Source organism: Coenobita brevimanus, chromosome 78, assembly GCF_032717465.1.
Source record: "Coenobita brevimanus isolate Jiangsu-jjx chromosome 78, ASM3271746v2, whole genome shotgun sequence".
NCBI lineage: Eukaryota > Metazoa > Arthropoda > Malacostraca > Decapoda > Coenobitidae > Coenobita > Coenobita brevimanus.
In genome coordinates, this window is record NC_137031.1 from 32,112,751 (window position 1) to 32,137,848 (window position 25,098).

Consider the following 25,098-nt stretch of genomic DNA (forward strand, 5'->3'; position numbering starts at 1 on the left):
TCAGGCTACGGTTTTATATTCTCAGGCTCTTGTGACTCGCTCTCAGCTGAATAAAATCGCCTGGCGTTAGCTGGAAGAGAATACTAGAGCTGTCCCGTTCATGAGAGGGTTTGCTGATGAAAATAGTTGTGTGGGCATAACAAGATAAGGACGTCGCTAAATAAGGCAACTCTTGATGCAGGAAATTAGTAGACAGGGCAAGGGTGAAGTACAGGGAGGAGGAGGAAGAGGAGGACTAGGAGGAGGAGGAGGAGGAGCTGGGGGGAGCGAGGGAGGCTGGGAGATTGGGTAGGGAAGGGTAAATGGGTGGTTGGGGGGGCGAGGGGGGCTGGGAGAGGGGTAGGAAGGGGCAAGGAGGAGGCTAGGGGAAGCGATGGTGTACTGAGTGAGGGACAGAGAGAGCGAGGAGGGGCTGCGTGGAAAGAGGGGGACTGGGAGAGGGGAAGGAGTAGCAAGGGGTGGCTGGGGGACGAGGGGGGTACGGATGCATGAGGAAAGGAAGGTGTTCAGGCAGAGGGGGTAAGGTGGGGGTTCCATAATGTACAGGTGATGTCATTAGTTCCTCTACAAGCCTAGACACTGACAATCCAACTCATTATTATCATCGTCATCCGGGAAGAAAGTCCTGTCAGCCCTTCAGGCCTTATATAAACACCCCCCAAAATAGAACCCTTCATTCTTGACTTCACTAGTTTTAAGGCATCCACACCAGATGTTTGCTGGCGTGGGTGGGTGCGGGCAGGAATTTTGCATCACAATAATTCGTGCAAGTGGCATTATTGGATGCAAGCGGGTGCGGGTTACAATGACGGAGAACACCCGCCCGCACAAGCAAGCACTTGGTATGGACGCATTCTTATCTACAGCCAGTAGGATTGACAGTACTTCTTCCCAGACTGTACATTACTTTCAAACACGAGCTGATACGGGTGGTGCTGTTCTTGTGGCCCTACTGTAGACATATCTGAAACGTGAACTCGGTAGACTGCAGGCTTAAATCGACATCTACAATCCACCATCCTCCTTTCATGGGATAGGGAGGGAGTTGAGGGACCTTTGTATAACCGGACAGTGCAACAGCCCGGCCATATCGGTGTCACCACGTGAAGGGATGCAGTATTTACCGTAGTGAGTTGCCATGCTCTCTGTAGTACTCTCAGAAGCACTGTTACGTGTTGTTTAGCGAAGAATGGCAGCATCTGAAATAAAGTGTTATTAATGATGCCCGAATGTAAAAGTACACACACACACACACACACACACACACACACACACACACACACACACACACACACACACACACACACACACACACACACACACACACACACACACACACACACACACACGAGAGACAGACAGACAGAGAAAAGAGGTCATATCTGAGGTGGGTGGGTCAGTGGGTGTGATGAGGCAGTGACGTAAGTACCCCAGCAGTGAAATTAGGGACTGGGTTGTAACATCAGTGGCTGAGGGTCGTATTCTAGGGGAAGATTTGTACTTAGAAGAAATTGTATGCCTTGATGACGCTCGTTGGTCGATAGATTTTTTTTTTTTTTTTTTTTTCTGTGACGTCGCTTGCATACGACTCTATCCATTGTTGTTGTTGTTGTTGTTGTTGTTGTTGGTGGTGGTGGTGGTAGTAGTAGTAGTAGTAGTGCTAGTGGTGGTGGTGATGGTGGTGGTGGTAGTGACGGTGGTGATAGTGGTGGTGGTGGTGGTTGTAATTTTCTTCCTCGGTTATAAAGTTTTTGTTTTGGTTCTTTTGCTGGTTGTTATTGTCTTTGATCCCGAATTATGTAAACGAAAAGGAAGATGAAAAAGAAATAGTTGATGGAGGAAAGAAGGAAAGAATTGGGGAGAGAAAGGGATGAATGTATGTGAGAAGAAAAAGATGAGGGAAAGATGAGTGGGAAGAGTAGGAAAAGAAGAGGAGAAAAGAGATGAGGGAGCATGTGTGAGGGGAAGAGAGAATGGTGAGTGGAAGGGATGTGAGTGAGAGAAAGAGAGAGAGAGAGAGAGAGAGAGAGAGAGAGAGAGAGAGAGAGAATAATCTGACAAAGCGCTGATAAAGTTGATACATATAGAAAAATGATAAAAAACGGAACCAGTACAGGAAATGAGATAAACCAAATAAAGAAAATGGAATGAAAATAAAGGAAAGGGGGAAGAGGAATAAAAAATAAATAAAATAAATATAAGAAGTAAAAGAAGAGGAAGATGGAGAGAGAGGAAGACAAAAGAGATTTTTTTTTTAACAAGAAACAAAAGAAAGTTAATCAAGAAGAAAATTAAGGGAATGGGAAACAGTAGAAAAAGGAGGAGGAAGGAAATAGGAGGGAAAGGGAGGAAGAAATGGGGAGAGAAGGAAGAGGGGAGAGAAAGGGGATGGGAGAAATGGAGAGAGAAGGAGGAGGGGAGAGAGAGGGGATGGGAGAAATGGAGAGAGAAGGAGGAGGGGAAAAAAGGGAATGGGAAATGGGGAAAGAAATTAGGGCGAATGGGAGAAGATTGTTGAAGGTAGGATGAAGAAAGTGAAGGAAGTACGGAGGCAAAGGGAAAGGAAAAAGGAGAAAGGAAAGGAAGAGAAACAAGAAAGGATGAGGAAGTGAAAAGATGAATGGGAAAGAAAAGGATGGAAGGAAGAAAGGGAAAGAAGGGAAAAGGGGAAGGGAAGGAAGGAAGGGGATAGAAGAAAAGGAGGAGAAAAGGAAGGAAGAACGGATCAGATAAAGAAGGAAGGAAAATAAAGGCAGAAAGGGGAAAGGGAAGGCTTGACTAGGAAAACGAGTCATTAAATGGCAAATGGAACGAATTAGGAAATATAAAAGGAAAATAAAAATAGAAGTAGGGCCAGACGCCATGAGGATATCAGCCGCAGTGTTCCTCCCTGAACTTTGGCCTTTGAGCTTGTTGCGGAAGGAAATTATTGTAATTATTATATTATTTTTTAACGATTATTATTATTATTATTATTATTATTATTATTATTATTATTATTATTATTAATAGCAGAAGTAGTAGTAGTAGTAGCAGTAATTACAACAGCAATAGTAGTAGTAGTAGCAGTAATTACAACAGCAATAGTAGTAGTAGTAGCAGTAATTACAACAGCAATAGTAGTAGTAGTAGTAGTACCGGTGGTAGGAGTAGTAGTAGTAATAGTAAAAATAATAATAATAATAATAATAATAATAATAATAAACATACAAAACCATAAATATATATATCACTCCAGCTCCCAAGAATTAACATTAACACAAGGCTAAATTCCACGTCAATCACTCCGCATAAACTCCCACTCACAGGCGTTGAGGAACGAATACAGGAAGAGTACAAAGGATTTCAGTGATACAAACTTCTGTAAAAATGGTACGAGAGTGTCTACTAAATGTATATATATTACAAAATCCCGGTAAAATCCATACACAGATTGCACCCCGAGCATCAAAGAAGAGATACAGGAAATACAAAGAGATTTACGGGTACAAAATCACGTTACAGAGTTTTTGTTGCTTTCACACACACACACACACACACACACACACACACACACACACACACACACACACACACACACACACACACACACACACACACACACACACACACACACACAAAATCATTAGTGTACAAATGGATTCCACTGTACACTAGATCCACAGTACAAAATTCTCCACTGGTTGAGAAAAAGTACATGAAGTTACATTACTACAGAAATTACAAAGCTAGAGAGTCCTTTGAGTACACTAACAGAAGCACAAAGAATTACATATACTAAAAACTGTAGTACAAAGAACTACTGTACATTAAAACTAAAGCACACAAAAATCCTTGAATTCCAGAGAGAGAGAGAGAGAGAGAGAGAGAGAGAGAGAATCCAGCAGTCCAAATGAGCAAGTTAAAGGGAAAAAAATACAAAAAAATACAAAGGATTCCATGGGTGCAAAACTAAAGTACAATTTTTTCCATTACTTACAAAAAAGGACAAAACGTTACATTTTCAAAAGTACAAAGGTCTCCACAAATATCACACACACACACACACACACACACACACACACACACACACACACACACACACACACACACACACACACACACACACACACACACACAGGTAGAAAACAGAGATCATGGGTGCAAAAAATACAAATAATCATTGAAAAAAGTACACAGAATCCCACTGATACAGAAACACCCACAAAAGTACAAGTAATACATGAGTACAAACTGAAGTACAGGGGTCTCCAGTAGTACAAATTACAGTTCTACCATTACAAAAGCACAGGTCATTGTACGGAAATCACTAGTACCAAAAATACATGGAATATTAATACTAAAAAATACAGAGTTACGGTGATACAGAAATTACAAAAAATCAGGGTTGTCTTTATTTTGGTCCATATTCTCGTCTTTAATGAAGCTCCCTAACACCTCTTCCCAAACGACTTATTATGCTTAATACACCTTGCCGTCTTCTTCTGTGTTACTTTAATCATTCTTCTATCACCAAACTCTGCATAAATATCGAAGTAAAGGATATTAACCAGACGTATCCAGGAATAAATCGCTAAGGAAGGGTGTTAGGGAGCTTCCTTACCTGATGAGAGTGAATACGAGCCCAAATTTAACACTCACGAAAATCAGAAAAAAAAAAAAATACAATATATGACGAAGTACATAGAAAAAAAAAACTGGGTGATTAGTACATAAAATTTTGACAAGAGGGAGAATTACAAAAAGATTTATTAATACATGAACACTGTAAGAGTTATATAGATTTTGATAACAGAATTCGTAAGATCGGAAGACAAAGAAAGGCTCGACTGGTTTTTATTTTTATTTTTATGGCGAGTTTTAAAATGGCATATCCAACCTCATGATTAAATGGAAAAGAAACTAATAAAAATAATGATGATGATGATTATAATGATAATAATAATAATAATAATAATGGTAGTAGTAGTAGTAATAATAATAATAATAACTAATAATTTTTGAATTTTTGCGCAACATATGCAGTCATTTAAACGTTTACGATTATTTCTGGTTAACTGGACGACTGCGAGAGAGAGAGAGGGGGGGGGAGAGATATCAGAACAGAGTAGGAGGAGAAAGAGTAAAAAGAAATGGAGTCCATTCACAGTCGTAAGATGAGGCAGTAAAATCCCTCATAAAAGTAAAATCACACAAACCTGTAAGATAACTCAGCCGGAGATCCATCGTAGTAAGATCCATCGTAGGCGTAAGATTCTCTACTTGTTTGTCTTCCATGACCTACCCCCCCAAAAAAAAAAAAAAATTACAATAAAAGAAAAGGTACAGAGAAAAACACAAAGAAAAGTAGGCAAGAAAAGGAGAAAAACACTGAAAGAAAAGTAACGTAAGAAAATTATTAAGACGAAAAAGTATGCGTAGTAAGATCCGTCGTAGCCGTAAGATCCAGGGCTACGGGAATGCTCACCCCGGCACCCCCGTAAGATCGATGCCGGCAAGATCCATCACCTTTTCGCGTGTCTTGGTATCGTCGTTTCGCATGAGACGAATTCGCGAATGTGTGTGTCTGGAGGGGGGCGTGAATTCGCGAATGTGTGTGTGGGGAGGGGGGCGTACTTTGCGCGCGGGTAGGGAGAGGGAGAGAGAGGGGGGGGAGGGAGGATGTAAGAAAGAGCTGAATAAGGTACCGGTACGAGTGAGAAAAGGGGAGAGAGAGAGAGAGAGAGAGAGTATCGCCTCCAACCGTTCAGCACGATACACTATTTACAGACATATACGGGGGTGGATACACAGCGATATAAATGGACATACATCACATTAATTTCTTGTTTGGGGGGGAATTCTGATACTTACCCCATCATTACGGTGACGCCTGTATTTTTTATTTACTCCTGCTGCCTCCAGGTGATTTTCCAAAACTTATAACAAATCTTACGAACTGAAAGGGTTATTTATTTTTTTTAAAGACGAGGATGGTTTAGAGGTGAAAAGATCAACACATTAATTTGGCGGGAATAATGAATGGTGTGTGTGTGTGTGTGTGTGTGTGTGTGTGTGTGTGTGTGTGTTTGTGTGTGTGTGTGTGTGTGTGTGAGGCTAATCTGAAACGTGAACCCGGTGGACTGCAGACTTAGCTTGCCCTTCCCCTGCAATCCACCATCTTTTTCTCGGGAAATAGGGAGGGAAGAGAGGGACCTTTGTATACCCAAGCATTTGAGCCGCATGGTTATATCAGTGCCACCCCGTGAAAGAGTCCCTCTCCAGCACCAGGTAGTTATGGCAGCAGGTGGATCCAGTAATGACCTTCATCAACAAGCCATTAACGGAGACGTGTTATATTACCTTCCTGATGTTGATGATGATGATGATGGGTTTGGTATAGGCGGCGGGAGGGAGGGCAGCTCGAGTCGGGGTAGTGGAGTGGTTGTGGAGTGGGGGTGTTTGGTTAGGTCGTTTTAGCTACTTTATTCTAACCTAACAATTATTCCTAACCTCTTTCAGCTCAGTCGATGGGCAGTTGTTGTCAGATGGGAGGATTGATTTGACTTTAGTTCATTCATCTTAACTCGTCGTAGATTTTTGTCCTTTCGCAACTTAATTCCCGTAGCACAGTGGCAGAATAAGACAATACTACGGCTCTACATCGTTCCTATAGCACTTCTTCGTGACTAACAGCATATTGTAATGTTAATCTATGGTTATTACCCATCATTGGAAATGTGGAAAGTGGAATTTTAGACCAAGTTAAAGTAAAAAGAGTACAGTTAGTTGCAATGGAGACATTTTGGTTAACGTGTGAAATTGGTTTTGATACTTCATAAATGCGACCCAACATCAGAATTCCACGTACTGAAGGGCAGATCCGGAGAAGAAATTTGCGGGGGAGGGGGTGTTATTTTCTTTGGCACGCAACTCATCTGTATTTTGAAGATTTACTTGGAATTCCCTGATGTCGTGTCTGTGGAAATTATTAGTTGTGACCTTGTTGTTTCGTTGGTTTTAAATTGATGTTCTGTGTGACACACGATACTTAGCTCCTCCATCGTCCCCTTCCCTTCCTGTTTTTTACCCCTCATAGTCCTTCGTCCCCCTCCCTCCCCTCCCCTTTTATTTTACTTCCTCACAGCCCTCCATCCACTCACTTCATGTAGTTTCACCTTCAGATGGCTCCACACTGACAAGCCAAATGGTTTCTTGCAGCCCAGGAACAGTTCACTTCGCTGAGTGGTTGCCATAGAGTCAGATGAATCCTGATATGGAGGTTAAGTTGCTCCATCCTAATGCGGCCCATAAGACATTACAACTGAGTGATGGTTGACATAATACCGCTGAGGGAAGAGGGACTAGTCACTTGCCGCCTGAAATACCATAACTCAGTACCCTATCCCCAGGTTCCAACACCCTTAATGGCCAATAAAGGACTGAGTACATTTTTTTTTTTTTTTAATGCAAGGAAGAAGGAACTAAAGGCCAGGAGCCCGGAAACTGTTCCTTAAAAAAAAAAAAAAAAAAAAGAGAGAGAGAGAGAGAGAGAGACATTCAAGATCCGTTCATTTCGAGATGCCTGGACACACTGCGTTTGAAAGACTGGAGATCATAGGAGGAAGGAAATACAGACAGAGGGAGACAGTTCCAGAGTCGACATATTAGAGACTGAATACTGAATGCTACACAGTTCAAAAGAGTTTCCTTAGCTAAGCATAATCGCCTAACTGTACCAAGAATTAAAGAAAATTATAGAAAACTAAATCATCGGACTGAAATGGAAAGAGGAACAAAAAACAATAAAAACTGCGCCATTGGAGTGAAGCAAAAATGGACCCAGGACTATTATCTGAAAGGTATAACAATTTAACCATTACATCAGTTGTCGTCTCTACCATAACTACCATAATCACGACCAGCAGTAGCGCCTGTCATTACTACCATCACTGTCATAACCACCAGATCCCAGACAATACCATTAGTTTCACCACTACCATCACCACCACCATTATCTTCACCACTGCCATAACCATCACCATTATCTTCACCACTGCCATCACCATCACCATTATCTTCACCACTATCATCACCACCACCATTATCTTCACCTCTGCCATCACCACCACAAGTATCTTCACCACTACCATCACCACCACCATTATCTTCACCACTACCATCACCACCGCCATTATCCTTACCCCTGCCATCACCACCGCCATTATCCTTACCCCTGCCATTCACCACTACCATTACTAGCACCATTATCTTCACTATCATCACCACCACCATTATCTTCACCACTGTCATCACCACCTTCATAATTACATTCACTACCACCACCACTATTATCTTCATTATCATCACCGCCACCATTATCCTCACTACCGCCACTGCTATGCTCTTTCCACTTTAACTTGACCTAGAAATGCCGTCTCCCCATCTTGAATGTTGAGCTGTAGGAAAATATTTACACTAGAATACAATGCTAGTCACGAAGAAGTGCTATGGAAAAAGATATGGAGCCACCACTTCTTAAAACTTGACTACCATACCACCATCACTATCATCACAGTTTACATCATGACCATCACTATCCTAAGCAACAGTATTAACATCACCACTACCACCATATTCACCACTACCAGCGCCCCTACCACCACCAGCGCTACCACTACCACCACTCCCTGCTCCACTCTCTCCATTAAGTCACCACTACCGCCATCATCACCACCATCACCACTACCACCACCATCGTATCGCCATAATTATTTCCTCGCGCCCACTTAACCTCGTAATGCTTAACTTACATGAATTGCCTCACACCACCCACACCACACCTGCCACACCACACACCTGCCCCACCACACACCTGCATCATCACACCACATATGCGCTAACCCCCACACACACCACCACCACAACACGTTCCCCACCACACTGCCTCACCATCACACCTCCCCCATCGCACTGCCTTACCACACTGCCTCACAACACCTGTCGCACTCACCTGTCCATCACGCCATTTTCTAATTAGGCAAATCTAGAGATCGATCTTTTTCTTATTGCACGTTACCTTGGCGCATATGACCTTCCAACACTGCCACCACCACTACCACCGCTACTGCCACCACTACTGCCACCATGATCACCACTACTGGCACCACTATCACCTGCACTTTTACCATCACTACACCTATTCACACCACTATTCCCATCACCACAAGCAACCACCATCACCACCAACTTTCACCAACACTGCCTTTACTACCACCACCATCATCACTATCGCTGTCACCACACCAATGCCACTATCACCACTACTGCCAACTACTACTGAAGCCACCACAACCACCATCACTACCATTGCCACCACCACCACCTACAATACTACATCCACTCCTGCCACCACCACCACCACAAAGACCCACTGTGTCACCCACGTTTTCTCTGTCTTGCGCCACTACCCAACTGCGCAGTGGCACCAAAAGCACTGCGCATGTGTTAATTCCTCTCGCGCACACTTCCTGTCACGGTATTCAGTCAGCGGGAAGCATTTACAAAGGCTCTTAACTCTCTCTCAGGCACGTATAAGTTGAATTAAGTCGTTCGGAAGAAAATACTAGAATACCCCTGCCCTTGAGTGGGTTTATGTCCAGGACTCTTTTTACTTTAAGCCGGTATGAAAATTGTAAGATTAACACTTGAATATAGTACTAGTCGCGAAGTAGTGGAATGGACATTATAGAGCCGTAGTATTGCCTTATTCCGCCACTCAGCTGCGAGAGATGAGCCACAAAAGGACGTAAACCTGAGCCAACTTAGGGTGAAAGGAGTATAGTATTTGAACTCCCTGGCTCTTGTGATATTGTAAGAATAAAATCGCTTTCTGAAATTTGATACGGGAGAGGGGACGACAGTAAGAGTCTTAACCAATTATTTCGATAAATCAGTGACGTGAATAATGAGTAGGAATAATTCTGATAAGTCGTATTTCTTCACTTTACTCCTCACTCTGATTTGTGACGTTTGTGATAGCTGTGTGAGTGAAGTTAAATGTCTAACAAGAGAGAGAGAGAGAGAGAGAGAGGACAAATTAAGGGAGTGCTAAGCAACGTTGGGTCTGGTTAGTACTTGGATGGGTGACCGCCTGGGAACACCAGAGGCTGTTGGCATAACGTTCTCCCTACGTGTCAAGTGGGGTTGGTGGAGGATTAGTGCCCCTCCCTGTAAAACAATTAACTCTAAGCCCTTGGCCACCCCGTTTGGGATACATGGCGTCTGGCAATGAATGAATGAATGATCACTTTTAATTTTAAAGAAACAGGAGCTTCTTTAAAAGCATATAATCGTTTGATGGTAGAACACACACACACACACACACACACACACACACACACACACACACACACACACACACACACACACAATCCCCCTTAACTCCTTCACATGACGGTTTTTTCTTCTAAGACTGAATAAAAAAATCGTCTGAAGGTAGCAAGAAATTCAAGAAAAAAAATATCGAAATGGAGGGGTTTAATCAATGTGGATCTCGGAGTTACGGTCATACTTTTGGCTGAGGAGGTATCGCAACATTTTTTTTTTTTTTAGCGATTCATTCAGGGCATTACAGCTCATTATCCCCTTCTAAATTATTGATGCAAAATGAGTTACTAACGAAGAGGCGCTAAAAAGGCAAAATATTTCCCAGTACACCTCATACCCTCTTTAATGTATCTGATGCAAATTGTGTCGATATGAAAGCGATATGAATAGCGTACAGGAGAGTGTTACCCTGAATGGCAAAGAATACACACAGCAGCCAGCCTCTCATTACTCTCCCACGGGTCGATGGCACGGCACATCATGACACACCACACATTGACGGATTGGTTCATTGCCTGACACACCACCCTGACTGATCTGTTTATTGCATGACACCTGACACACACACACACACACACACACCATTAGTCCGCCACACCTGACACTTCCTCCATTTGCCTGCCACACCTGACACCTTCTGACACTTCCTATTTACCTGACACCCTCTGACACACCTGACATTTTCCTGGTAAACCTAACATTCCTTAAACACCAAATACTTTAATACTTTCCTACCGTGTTGTGGAACCATATCAAATTAGTTCCGGGTTCTGGCATGGGCGCAGCTTAGTCAAAACGGATCGGTTCCTTAATAACAGGAAAAAGTATTTGTGCTCTTTTTTTTTTAATACATCAGCGTTTAAGTTAGTGAAAAATCATATCAGTTTTAGGCCAAGATGAAGTAAAAGAAATATATATAGTTGATAATCACATAATTCCAGCAGAATCCAGAGTAACATCACTACGACCTTCCCAAAAGCCCAGAACTTCGTTAAACTTATACTCTTTTCACTTCATTTTGGCCTGAAATTGCCCTCTCTCCATCTTGAATGCTCTACTGCAACAGTAGTTTAACACTAGAATATTGTGGTAGTCACGAAGAAGTGTTATGGAAAGGGTATTGAGCCACAGCATTGTCTTTTATTTTTACTGTGGCAAGTGAAATAAGCTGCAAAAAAGAACGCCAGTCTGGGCCAAGTTAAGATGAAAAGAGTATAGTACACGGTCATCTGTAGTCTTAGAATCACATCTTTACTTCTGTTGATTATTGCCTACAGTCGCAGTGGTTTCCTTAATAACAGGCGTCCGTCTCTCTTCCCAGCGTGCCTCCCTTACTTGCCGTCCAGCTTCCCATCCGTGCTTCCCTTTCCCAGTCATAAAATCTCCTTAAAAATGATATATAATTACGTACGGTCTCAATGGTTTCCGTAGTAACAGGTGTGCGTCTCTGTCCCCAGCGCGCCTGCCCTCCTCGCCGTCCATCTTCACGTCTGACGAGTACCGTGCGTGGATGAGTCGCGCGCCATCCACCAGCGCCATCTATGAGCGGATACGACAGTCACACGAGACCCTTCGGGCGCAGAGGGGCCCGCTCAGGTTCACATACAGCGCTGACAACCTCACTGATAAGAGCAGAGATGTGAGTAGTGATGGTGAGCTAAGTTGTAGTAGTAGTAGTGCTAGGTGGTGTAGTAGTAGTAGTAAACAGCAGCAGGAGCTGTTGTTGATGTAGCAATAATTACATGAATTATTATTGTTGTGCAGTAGTAGTGGTAGTAGCTGTTGTCGTAGTAGTAGCTGATAGTAGTAGTAATAGTAGTGGTAACAGTAGTAGTAACAGTGGTAGTAGCACCAGCAGCAGTAGTAGTCAGTCATGTAAGGCATCCTGCCTCTCCCCAGGACGCACCGTACTACATGCAGCGCTTGCATCTTGGCGGGGGTCCTGTTGGGGCGGGGCCGAGTGCGACCAGGCAGCTTGGCGGGCGGCTGGAGGCTCCGTCAAGGCGGGTGAGGGCGGCGCTGGAGGAGGCCAGGGGCGTTCCTCACCCCTCACCCACCCGCGGAAGGCCAGCTCTCAGGCTCATTGATATTAACCCTGCAGGTGAGAGAGAGAAATGAAACCTAAGATAGTTTTTCTCTCCAAAGATCTGCTTTGTATAGGAGGAAAAGGATACATGGGGAGACTGCTCCTAAGCAGCACCAGAAGCATTCCAAGCTAGGGGAGGTGGGGGGGGGACAAAAGTACAGTCTTTTTGTGTGAAGTACAGATCGTGCGATATATACTGTGTTGATAGATAGGTGTGTGTGTGTGTGTGTGTGTGTGTGTGTGTGTGTGTGTGTGTGTGTGTGTGTGTGTGTGTGTGTGTGTGTGTGTGTGTGTGTGTGTCCATACTTTTTAGTGGCTCAGTTTTGTTTCCTACATACCTTTTTTTAATGTTTCCAGAGTTCCTGAAGTACAAAGTTGGTGTTGGGAACATGGGGGGCGTAACGGAGGGTGTGTCTGGTATGCTGTGGGTGCATCTCCTGGCGGGTCGGGGACTCAAGGCCGCGGGACGCTCAGAATTCCGCGACCTGTACTGTGTTCTGGAGTGCGATAGGGTCCATAAGGCACGAACGGTGGTCAGGACAGGTGATCTCAACTTTGACTGGGACGAGACCTTTGACCTGGACCTGATCAATAACAAGGAGCTGGACTTTTTGATATACTCGTGGGATCCACAGTTCAGGCACAAGCTATGTTACAAGGGTTCGGTGCACCTAGTGAGCTTACTAAAGGAGTCGCCGTTACATCAACTAGCACTCAAGATTGAACCCAGAGGCACATTATACCTCAAGCTGCGCTACACTCCGCCCCGCCAGGCATTCCTCCGCACCACTGGAGTCCGCAAAAATGCTCTCTTCGGAGTTGATTTGGACACGGTGTCAAACAGGGAATCTGGTGGTGGAACGGTGCCTCTGATCATCGCCCGGTGTGTGATGGAGGTGGAACGGCGTGGACTGGACATCATCGGACTATATAGACTGTGTGGGTCGGCCACTAAGAAGAGATTGCTGAGAGATGCCTTTGAGAGGAACCCCAGGCTGGTAGATCTCTCATCAGATAATGTCCCAGATATCAATGTCATTACAGGTTAGTTTTGATGTTTGCTTATCATCAGGAATCACTAACCCCATTTCAACAGTCACATATTTTTGTCCTTTTTTTTTTTCAAGTGTTGGTATCATCAGATAATTTTATTTAGATTAGCAAAACCTTTTCTAGTGAAAGGGTTTAATTCCTGCACCATGAAGTCTCTCCTAAGCAAAACAAAATTACCTGATAATTGCAAGAATAAAATACAAAATTATAGGTACATCCTCTGATTGAAGGGGTTAATGATAGTGTAATTTTAAAGTAATGTTCTTATATCTGATGTTGAATAGTGTACAGTAATAACATCTGATGAGGTTTGAATTGCTTATATGGAATGCAGAATACTTTTCTTTGAGGTCAATCTGTTGTAGTATAACTGATATACATTACAATACTTGGATGTTATGAATGATATTTATATATTCATTTCCTTTTATCTAATACTCCAAACTTTTGTGCACTCCTTTTACCTCTGCCCTTTCATGTCACCTCCTTACCTTTCTTGCTGGTGCTGGAGGGGGATGCTGTGACACTTATACTCGTATGACAGAGCAACACAATTACCCAGTTATACAAATCTCCTTCAGCTTTATTCTCTGACAGGAGGATAGTGGACTGCACAAGGGCATCTTTAGACTGTAGTCCACTTGATTCATGTCCAGATGAGCATGAGGCCACAACAACAATAACAATGACATTTTTGCATTTATCTCACCTCATTACTTTTCGTGCAGGCATCTTGAAGGACTACCTGAGAGAGCTGCCTGAGCCAATCTTCACCAAGTGTCTCTACCAGATGCTGGTGGACGCCCTCACAGTCATGCTTCCCGACGACCCCCAGGGCAATGCTAAGCTTATGTTCTCCATCCTTGACTGCCTCCCTAAGGTCAACAGGGTGAGTCTCAAGAGGGACCTGGAGGCTTGTGTGTCCAGGCATCTCAGAATGAATGAATCTTGAGTGTGGATCTGGTTTTTTCAGTTTTCTTGGATTTTACAGCTCCTTATTGATGAGATTGAAGGGGTCAGGTTCTGTGCCAACATTCTTCCTTCCCGTCAGATGCCACTCTTCTTTCTGTTGAGATTGAAGGGGTCACCTTCTTTGCTAACACCCTCCATTCCCTTCAGGTGACGGTTTTCCTCCAGACGGATCACCTTTGCCTATAATTGTGTTTGCGTGAAGTCCTCTGATAACACCCTCTTTCTCAGTCATGTTTGCTGTAATGTCAGTAGTAACACCTCCCGGTAAGCATTCTGCTGTAGGAACTGAAATAGCAACTTTCCATATAAAGTAAACATGTTATTGCTTTTAGTTCGCTGCCAACACCCTTCCTTTCAATAATGTTTCCTGTATGGTCTTTAATAACATCTCTTCCTTTTTAATCATGTTTGCTCTATGTTCTCTGCTAACATCTTTCCTTCCTTCCTTCAGATGACGCTGTTCCTCCTGATGGACCACCTTCGCCTTGTAGCTAGCCAGTCTGAGCGCAACAAGATGACGACTCAGAACCTGGCCATCTGCTTTGGGCCGGTGCTGATGCTGCAAAGCGAGAATGATGACCCCATGGACTTCCACCAACCCATCAGTATTCTAAAGTTCCTGCTCGACCTCTGGCCTGCCAAGTCAGGTAATGTTAAGAACCGAATAGCATAGATGATGAGGATTGGAGCCGTATATTTCTTGTTAAAATGTTTATTATTTTTTATTCTTTGGCCTACCAGAGGTTCTTAATTAGGGCTGAATAACCAAAATGATGGTGATAGTTGGAGCTGTAGATATATTTCTTTGTAAGCCCTTTATTCTGCTAATGTACAGTAGTTTTATTGTATTTTATTCTAGCTGCCACCAGATGACTTTATTCATTGCAGGAGATACTTTTCAAGCTGGAGGACTAAGTTGAAACCTTCTTTAATGTCTTCAGTTAACGAGGTCTTTTCGCCCTTGAATGTAATTGAGTGGAGGTAGCAAGACTAAAATATTGAACTGCGTCATTGGATTGACAGAACTAAGTCGATTATTATTGATTATCTTTTGTTTACCGGTATTTAAGTTATGTTGAGAAGTGAGTAGGTAATGGAGCTTTAGCCATCTTTGTTATTAATATAATTTATTCACTGTTTTTGTTATTGTTTATAGCCTTATCTTTATTTCAGCAGTCACCGAACTTTTGAGGACCACATACAGTAGATAAATGAGCTTCTGATGCATTATTTGTTAGTTTTGTTTTTGTTTTTATAGTTAATTTTGCTATATACTGTGCAGTCGTAAATGAGTTTCTGTTTTATCTTTTTTTAGTTTGATTTTATTTAGTTGGTTATATATTTTTCTTTCGCTCCCTCACCTTTTTTTAATTATTTCCTATTGTTTTGCTGTTCGTGTTTCACAGGTGTCAGTAGTTATAATTTTTTTGCTTTAATAGTGAGTGAAAGAGTGGCCAGTTTAGTTGGGAAGACTTTAGATAGTTCTCCCACAGTCGAGTGTTTTCTTGCCTGGTGGATCCAGCCTCATCCCAGCCTTAGTGGGAAAAGAGTACGTGATGTTATCTTTTGTTGTTTGTTTTATCAAGTATATTCTTTTTTAGCATTCTTCATGTGTTATATATATATATATATATATATATATATATATATATATATATATATATATATATATATATATATATATATATATTCTGGTTTATTCTTGGTTCTTTACTTATTCTGGTTTGTACTTTTATCTTTTTTGTAGTACAGAGTGTCCACAAAGTCTCTTAACAATTTTGAAAATTTATTAAAAATAGAAATGAATATATAAACCTCTGAAATTTTTCACATAATGAAGAGTAAGAATGAAGGCTTTTTTATTTTTATTTTTTAATACTGTACGATTCTAATGGGCACCATTCGTTGCACGAAGCACATCATGACGGTCTTTGATTTCCAGCCATGTTCGCTGTAACATACGAGTAACTTAATCGATGATGGCAATAGCGTCGGTGATCCTTTGTTTGAAGTCGTTAATGTCCCACACCGTTGTTCAATACATGATATCAGTCCTGTAGGAAGAAGTCCAAGGGAGTGATATCCGGGGAACGAGGTGGCCAAGGGAATTGGGTCGTCCTTTCCAATCCACCAGTCTGCTAATGTTTGGTTTAGTAACTCAGGAACATGCAGTCCCCAATGAGGTGGCGCACCATCCTGCTGGGAGATAATAGTTGACTGAAGGTCTTGTACCTGTGTACCACATGTTTGGTCGAAAGATCTAGGTAAACTTCTGCATCAGTTGTTTTCTCTAAGAAGAAAAATGGCCCATTGATTCGATTGTGCATGATGCCACACCACGCGTTCACCTTTGAACTGTCCCATTGAAGTCCACTAGTTTCATGGGGGTTTTCTGATCCCCAAATCCTCACATTGTGTTTGTTCAGTTTCCCTGAGACATGTAAGCTTGCCTCATCAGTAAAACAAACACATGTGAGAACATGAAGTCTTCATCTTCAGAAAGTCAGTCAAGCATGTTTTCTGCAAACTCATTTTCTTCTTGGTTTATGATTTGGTTCGGTTGCCTGCAGCAGCTGCACTTTATATGCAGATGGTCGCATATTCTTGTGGAGGACATTTTGAACTGCTGAACAAGGTATAGTAGTTGTAACTTCCTGGCAGCAGTATGGATGGACTTTGTCGGGCCACAGACAAATGATTCATGCATACGGTCGATGTGTTCATCAAATGTTCTTGGTCGACAATTCTTCGTTCAGTTCAACACTGTTCCTGTCGCCACAAATTTCTTGTGTCACTTGCAAATAGACAGACATGATGGCGGATGTTATCCATACGTAGTCCTGTAATTTTGTTAAGTCTGTGAAACCGATTTTGTTTCTTTAAACCAAGATTCGCTCTGAGCCTTTTCTTGAGGGGTAACCATTTTTATCTGTGAACACTTTTTACATCATTGGGATACGTGTAATAGACAAATTAGAATGTAAATAAAAACTTTCTCAATCACTTAGTATTTTTTTCAGCAAAAAAATTTAATCAACTCATCAGTTTTATTTTTAATAATTTTTTTAAATTGTAAACAGACTTTGTGGACACCCTGTATATACAGCTGAACATCTTTATGTTAATTATTACCCTGCCTAATGATGGTAGGTAGGGGTGCCCATCATCCATTCACTTGATGTAGTTCTACCTACTTCCTTCACGCCTATCATTCTTTTTGTGTGTCTGTCCTCTCCTCCTATTTCAGCCGTCCTTCCTGTCATTGTGCATTACTCATCTTTCCAACTCAGGTGGCTCTACACTGAGTGACATGCCATATGGTTTCCTGTAGCTCAGGAAACCATTTACAATATAATGCTAGGTGGTAACCATATAGTCAGATAATTGGAATGCGTGGAGCCTACTATGGTGCTTTTGTTAACTGGTTGGAGATGCAAATACAGCATCCACCAAGGATCCAAACCTTCAAGCTAATTCCCTCGCCATGCTATAACAAGGTACTGTCAGCCGCATGGGAACATCAGTTCACTGCATAGGATGGTTCTGCAGGGGTGTTTGCATGCTGAGGTTGATGGATCTGCTCGATCAGACAGACTGTGGTAGCACAACAACAACAACTGCTCTGTCTAAAAAAAAGAAATCCGTTTTCTGAGTTATGATGCCATAACTCAAAAAACTGTAAATTCCATGGGTCCACCTCTTAAATCTTCCCCTGTCTATCATGCTGTAAGCAAAGTTAACATAACCCAAACCTTTTTTTTTTTTTTTTTTTTTTTTGCCAAGTGAGCTGTAGTTAGGCATTACAACTTTTTTTTTTCAGAACTACATTAAATTTACAGTGAACATTCATGTTTTTTTTTTCTTTAATGTTTATGATGGAAAAAACCATATCATGACAGTAAGCCATGCTGAAAAGTGTATAAAACATTTCCCTTGAAGTCAGCCTTAAGCTATGTGTATCTGCAAACAATAATCACGGGTCATTTATATATTTTAATTGCCTCGATTAGATAAGCTGTTAGGTGAAGTATGAGTTAATAGTTCTGTACTAATTTAAATTTGTAATAATTATGATCAGAGTATAATCCTGTACACCATCAGTCTCAGTTACATGTGGATCTCTTCACAGACTCACGAGGTTGACGATGATCCACGCTGAGTTAGTACGTAAAGAAACCCTAGATAGTGTAGCGGGGCGGCATCTCTCCAGGACCCTAGTTCACTCTTGGCCCACTGCCGCTAAATAGGATAGTCCATGAAATGCTATCCATGAGGTGTTTCTGTGTGGAAATTTTAGTCTTTAGTTCCCTCCCATGTAGACTGATACTGTATATGATGACCTGTAGAAATGCAGGTGGTAGCCCTGTTGTTTTGATCTGCTGTTGAGGTTTAACTTAAAAGTCGAGTTGTTAGTGTGCTGGTACATGAACACTCCTTGATTAGTTACCTGTTTTTTACATTCTCGGTATTCTACTAATGGCAGGATCTAGATAACTGTACAGTACTTATTTCTCTAATGATAATAATGACAGAGTGCGCACAACTTGACCTGACTGTACCCGGCCACCATCCCTTGCATGAACATCTCTTTAGTGAGGAGAATACAGATTTTTGTACCCCTCTCACCTCTTCTCTGTATCATACAATATTTAGGCATTCTATTAGAACGGTGTGACTTGTATGCGGCATAGGGAGGTACTTTTGTTTATGTACAGTATTCCACTAGTCTTGGGTAGTGCCTTGTCTAATATTTGTTTGACAAAACTGATATTCATATGAACTGTAGGTAAATCATGCCCCTAAGCAATGGCTCTCAGTCTTGTATCAGTGCTGTCATCTAAGTGATCGCTTGGGATGACTTATAGTGCTGTTATTGTAAATTTATAAACAAGGAAGCCACAAAGCTTCTTGGTGTTATATCTCGTAACAAAATATTTAATCCAGCAGTAAGGTTAACAAACATGTAACTTGGTCATATAAACTCGTTTACACTGCCGTTATTATCATCGTAACTTCTTTATATTTTTATTTATTTAATGTATGTATGTTTATTTTTTATGTTCGCCCGGAGTACGAAGGTGTGGAGCTTTGGTTTTCCTGGTGGCGGTGGGGGGGGGGGGGATAAGAGTTTAACAGGAATCGAAAACCTTAGCACAATTTCTCTCCGTCCTCGTCTGTGGAAAGTATAAGTATTTGGCAGTGGGGTCCTAATGTCCCTATATTGAAATTCTCAAACCAAATCATGATCAGTTTCCCATTGTAGCCTATCCATGATTTGTTTTTGCAGGAGGGACAGAAATAGGAGAGTATAGAATCTTCCCCATGTCTCTTGATATTCATTCAAAGGGATACCGATGCTTATGATTAGCTACTTTATAACTCAGATATAATTTTGGAAGAGGAACAAAGTACAAAGGGAGTTTCTGAACCGGGTTTTCCATGTCCGTATTACAAAGACAAATTTTGACTATCACAGAGGATTTGGTGACAAGTTTAGTGAATCCGGACCAAGCTTATGAAGATTTTTTTTTATGACAGAGGCAGTATGTGGAGAGTATTTATTCTTCGGTTATTCAAAATCTTTGTGGCAGTACACCTGGGAATGAAGTGACAAGGCTGTAATACTTTTATTTGCATTTTTACGTAACTTAGCATAATCAGCAGCAGTGAAAACTGAACATTGTTTTTGAGGGACTAATATTATCAACCAGCCTAGTATGATTGCTGCATTACAATTCATCATCTTATTTACAGTACTACCTCTCATTATGTACTGTCTTAAGGTGTACTGGTGAGGCACTGAAGGAAACGTGCACAGCACTGCGAGACTGGAAAGACATTATGCACGGAAAGAGCAGCACATGTATCGTCATCATCATTCAGTATTGAGTGCAGTAGTGTTTCTTCAAATTCTACAGAGACTGGTAACTTGTAGATGATGAAGAGACACAGTACTCTTGAGACATAACTGACTGCAGTATTTTTAATATTTGGTGGCAATGTTACCTTTGCTTTCTATTATATACTTAATATGATCAAGAACACATAGGTATCCTGATGCAGTACACCTTACATAACACATTTTCATGGCGTTATTCCATGTGAATATCATTTTTAAAAGTCTTATTGTTGTACCATGGCTTGACAGTCATTATTGATACCAAATGAATCACCGTCTTTTCATGCAGAGGCTGATTATCTTAAATGTCAGTGTCCCTGAATCTTGCTGTATTAGTTCTGTATTATTAAGACTGACAGTGTACTGGTAGTCATTTGTACATAATACCCATGATTTCTGTTACTAAGTAATTAGCTGAGCATTAAAGATTACATAGTATGTATTATATGTAGCTGGATTTTTTTATATACAGTACTGTATATTCCTTAGTTTACTATTTACAGTACTTGATATCATATGAATATTATTATTATTTAAAGGGAGGCTGTTTCCAGAGTATAGCATACAGTATCATACTTTTTCATGACGGTTGAGATGTGAACGTATTGTGTATAGAAAGAATAAGTTATGAGATGTATATACTCTTTTCACCCCAACTTGGCCTTTTAAATTTTTTTCACGGAGCTCAGTGGGTGAATAAAACACGTGTTATGGTTTTACATCCTTTGCTTATAACACTTCTTCATGAATAACATCATATCCTAGTGTTAATCTTGTTACAACTCAGTATTTGATATGGAGTGATGACTGTTTCTAGGCCAAGTGAAAGTGAAACGAGTATATTGTTGTATTATATTCAGGTGTTTTGATAATCTTTCGTTATAACTCTAAATATAGCAGTTTAAGATCAAGTTAAAGTGAACAGACTGTAGTGTGCCTGCCAGTTCTGTCACACTGTTTGTTCCAGACAGCTCGGGAAGCGGAAGCAGCGAGTGCTCGGAGTGCGCGGCCTTCGCATCTGGACTCGGGGAGGCGGAAGGCGGGCCCCGGCAGCCGCATGACCACCCCCCGCACCACCCCCCGCACCACGCCCACCAGCCAGTCCCCAGGCTCAGAGAGCGACTCCTCCCCGAATCCTCCTGTTAACCTCCGCTCCAAGCTAGTCCTCACCCCCATGACCACCACCACTGCCGGCTCGGAAGGCGGAGGCGGGACGGCCAGCGGTCCCTCTGCCCCGGGCTCCACCTCCACCACCTCCACCCCTACTTCTTCCATCACATCCCCGCCATCCACTACCGCCGCCCCAACTAGCGCCCTGCCCCCAGGGGCCACCGAGGCGGCGTCAACCCTCACTGCCACCCGCGGCCTCGACCCAGAGACGGAGACCGAGGAGGACAAGGATGGGGCTGAGACCACCTCTAGCTGAGGCCCCAGTGCTCGCTCAGGCCGGCCAACCCGGTACCACGAGTAAGAAGGTTTCCAGTCCTGTGGTCATGTGTGAAATATTGGTGCCAGCTGAGATCCTGCTGTCTTAAGTTTACATGTTGATGCTGCTGTAATATCTCTCTTTGAGGGTCTACAGACATAAATCAGGGCCCAAGCAGTGCTGGCAAGTTGACAATATGCGAGGTTTCTGATACCAAGAGACTGAATAGCACCAGTTGCAGCCCTGAGGACACCAACTGATGCCTAGACATCACTTGGCAAGGGTGTGGCATCAGTAGCCTGCCCAGTCCTCTGGCGGCCACCAAGTCCCTCAGCGAGCATGGCTTCCTCTCTGGACTGGCACCTGGGGCTGGTGCCAGGCAGACTCGTCAGCCGCCACTAGATACCTCGGCTGCAGACAGCGTCACCCTTGGTCACTGCCTGTGGGGCGAGGCCACTGCGGGACTTATGCAACTCGTGTTACAAATCACTGCCACGAACTTTTGTTTAATAAATTTTCTCAGTGAAAATGTCGAATTTTATCATTAGATAAACTGCCAAGAGCTTGTAGTTGGTGGGGTGCAGACACTTGCCTCATGTAACCATCCTGACCCCGAGTGTCTGCGCTGCCACGTAGTCAGTGGTGTTGAGAGTATTTGTATGGCGGTGCAAACTATTTGCCAGATGGCTTCCATTTTAACTCACGCCCGATGTTTTCCATGCAGACTGTGAGGTGAGGTGCCTGACTCTGCTCAAGGCTCCTGGGAGTGTCTTTCTTCTGTGCATGGGCAAGTGAGGTGCTTGTGATCAACCTTCATAGTCGTCTTCAGTGCTGTTGGTTCCCTGTGGCAAACGAATGTTAGAGATGTCAGTTGTCAGTGCCAGTAGCAGTCCGTGTTGGCATTACCTATAGTCTGGGAGATCGTCAGCTCTCATGCCATGGCCTAAAATGTCAGCAGATCTTATGTAAAGAGTCAGGGATACGTTTTATCAATGTGTTGAAGCCAGACAGTTCAACAGGGGTGGTTCCATGGGTTACCTGCAGCACTGTGGTCATTCCTTGGTGTTTTGTGAGTCGTCCCTGACACAGAAGGTCACCCAGGCACTTCATATTGCCCTGGCAGTTGAAGACATCCCCTGAGGTAGTTGCAGTGTCTGGTAACCTTGAGTCGCCGGCTGTCGTGCGAGCCTCAGCCGGGAATCTCAGCTTGCATGCACGAGTTTTTGGTGCTTTGTCGGTTCAACTGCCTTTCAGACATCTTCGTGTGGTTAAGTAAATTGCATGAATAGTATTTGCCCAACTGTAATTTTAAGATGTTCGAAACGATGAGCGAAAGTGATGCCATGCACGGTGACTGGTGACTGACTGAGCCACGCTACAGCAGGGTTCCACTCATTCTCAGGCAGACCAGACCATACCTTTGTGTACAGTCATCCATTGGTTATTTCACTTTAGCAATCAACCACTTGAGTAATAATGTATTCTACAATCACCAGTTTTGTATATGTCTGATTTTCACGTATTTGTTAACGAGCATTTGCATGCTTCTGATTAGTGCATATGATTTTATAAACTTATGGTTTAGTAAACAAAGGAAATAATCAAACAAATATACGCTAACAGGCACACTCATTTGTATGCCAGAGTCTTTGTAAGCTGGTAAGTGGGACAGTAAGACAGATGGACACTGGATGGTTAACACGCTCGATTTCCACACTGCCAGCATCTGTGACTGTATGTGTTCTCTGTCTAGAACTGCTGTATCTGCTAAATCTTGCAGCAAAGCTGTCAGTCCTGCAGTCATCAGCTCTTAATTACCACATATAGCTGTCATTACAAGCAGCTGTAGGAGTTAATGTACAAAGTGAAATCAAATATGATGACTGACTCCACATGCCAAATGAAGGTAATGCTGAAAAGGCAACAGCTAATGCCAAGTCTTTCACCCACAGAAAGCTGACAAAGATTAAGGCATACAGAGTTCATAGAAGCACAAGAGAATCTGCCTATCTTCTATTTTAATTGATTTTCTTTCACAGTGCTACCGTATATGCTGATCTGTGAAAAGTGTTACATACATTGGTATGTTTTGTTTAGTCATTTGCTGTGAGCTCATTGTAATCAATAAATTCATAGAAATATTTGATATATGTATTGGATAATCAAGGTGCAGTATTGCTCACTGGGTTCTGTTGCCAATTACATTTACCCAGAAAAAAATTAGAAAACGAACATTAGTCAGATTGGCATCCTGAGCAACGCTATTCAAGACATTTTACGGAAGAGACACGATATGATCACGCACACCTAATAGGCTGTTTTGACCGTAGGAAAGAGCTCCATATTCAGTGCGTGTGTTGAGACGCTTCAGCCTGCCACTAACGCCCATTTAGTTGACGTCACCTCATTTGGAACCCAACCAGATAACATCTTTAAGAGACCAGCTAACCATTAAATTATATTCTACTGTCCATGTATCGAGAATCCGAGAACTGAAACCTTACAGATCGGCAAAAACTATGCAGATATCTCCAGACCCTCACAGTGACGTTTCTGGTGTGATGTGACTGATTGAACCAAAATGAGGTGAAGTGAACAGTAGCTTGCACAGCATCGCATCCTGGCACTGGTCAAGCTATCTCTCCTTCATCTTTGTCTTATTTGATGTCAGTTTTGGTTTTCCATCGTCATTATAGATTTAGCCATGAACTTGAGCTTTTTCATATCATTTTGTTTTCAGGTACCATCCTAATCACATCATTCCTGTCCAGAAATATCTACATATCAGTTCAGAAGCTTAGCCCTCAGTTCCTTCTTTCGATCTTTAGTGATTAAAATTTGAAGGCACTAGTAGAGTAAGTAATCTCTTCTGCTCTTTGTGAGTGGGTCTGGACCTGACTGAAACTAGGTTCACTCTTGCCGCTCAAGTCGCATGTGTTTGTAGCAATAATGAATGAGTTTAGAGCCTCGTCGGCAGAGCGTGCACAAAATGACGACACGGCAAATGCGCACATCCGACACTCGACTTGAGGCAACTTTCAAACCTGAATTCCAGGAGTTCTTCGTCTGCACATGTCTCGCTGCCAGTGAACACACATGCTCTTGGACAGTTTACAAAGACGAAAAATTCTCCACAGGAATTCGGTTCTGTTACCTGAATTAGCACAATAAAACCTCCAAAAGGGTGCTTCAGCTAGAAACTTCACTTTAGTCGGGAAAGGTCAATCCTGAACCCAATGTATCCAAGCTTGAATCAAGACGAGTATCGGAACCTGGTGGCAGGCATATCCCCCG

At 42.5% G+C, this 25,098-nt stretch overlaps 1 protein-coding gene across 1 annotated transcript in view; it reads left to right on the top strand.

The window, feature by feature from the left end:
• Positions 1 to 21,874, top strand: part of RhoGAP100F (Rho GTPase activating protein at 100F) — a 90,787-nt gene extending 68,913 nt beyond the window's left edge. Inside the window, exons 5-10 of the mRNA XM_080279480.1 lie at positions 11,826 to 12,007; positions 12,268 to 12,469; positions 12,812 to 13,498; positions 14,236 to 14,396; positions 14,931 to 15,126; positions 21,350 to 21,874. Of these exons, the coding sequence (XP_080135606.1) occupies positions 11,826 to 12,007; positions 12,268 to 12,469; positions 12,812 to 13,498; positions 14,236 to 14,396; positions 14,931 to 15,126; positions 21,350 to 21,804 (1,883 nt within the window). The 3' untranslated portion in view covers positions 21,805 to 21,874. The remainder of the gene's footprint in view (positions 1 to 11,825; positions 12,008 to 12,267; positions 12,470 to 12,811; positions 13,499 to 14,235; positions 14,397 to 14,930; positions 15,127 to 21,349) is intronic.
• The last annotated feature ends 3,224 nt before the right edge of the window (positions 21,875 to 25,098 follow it).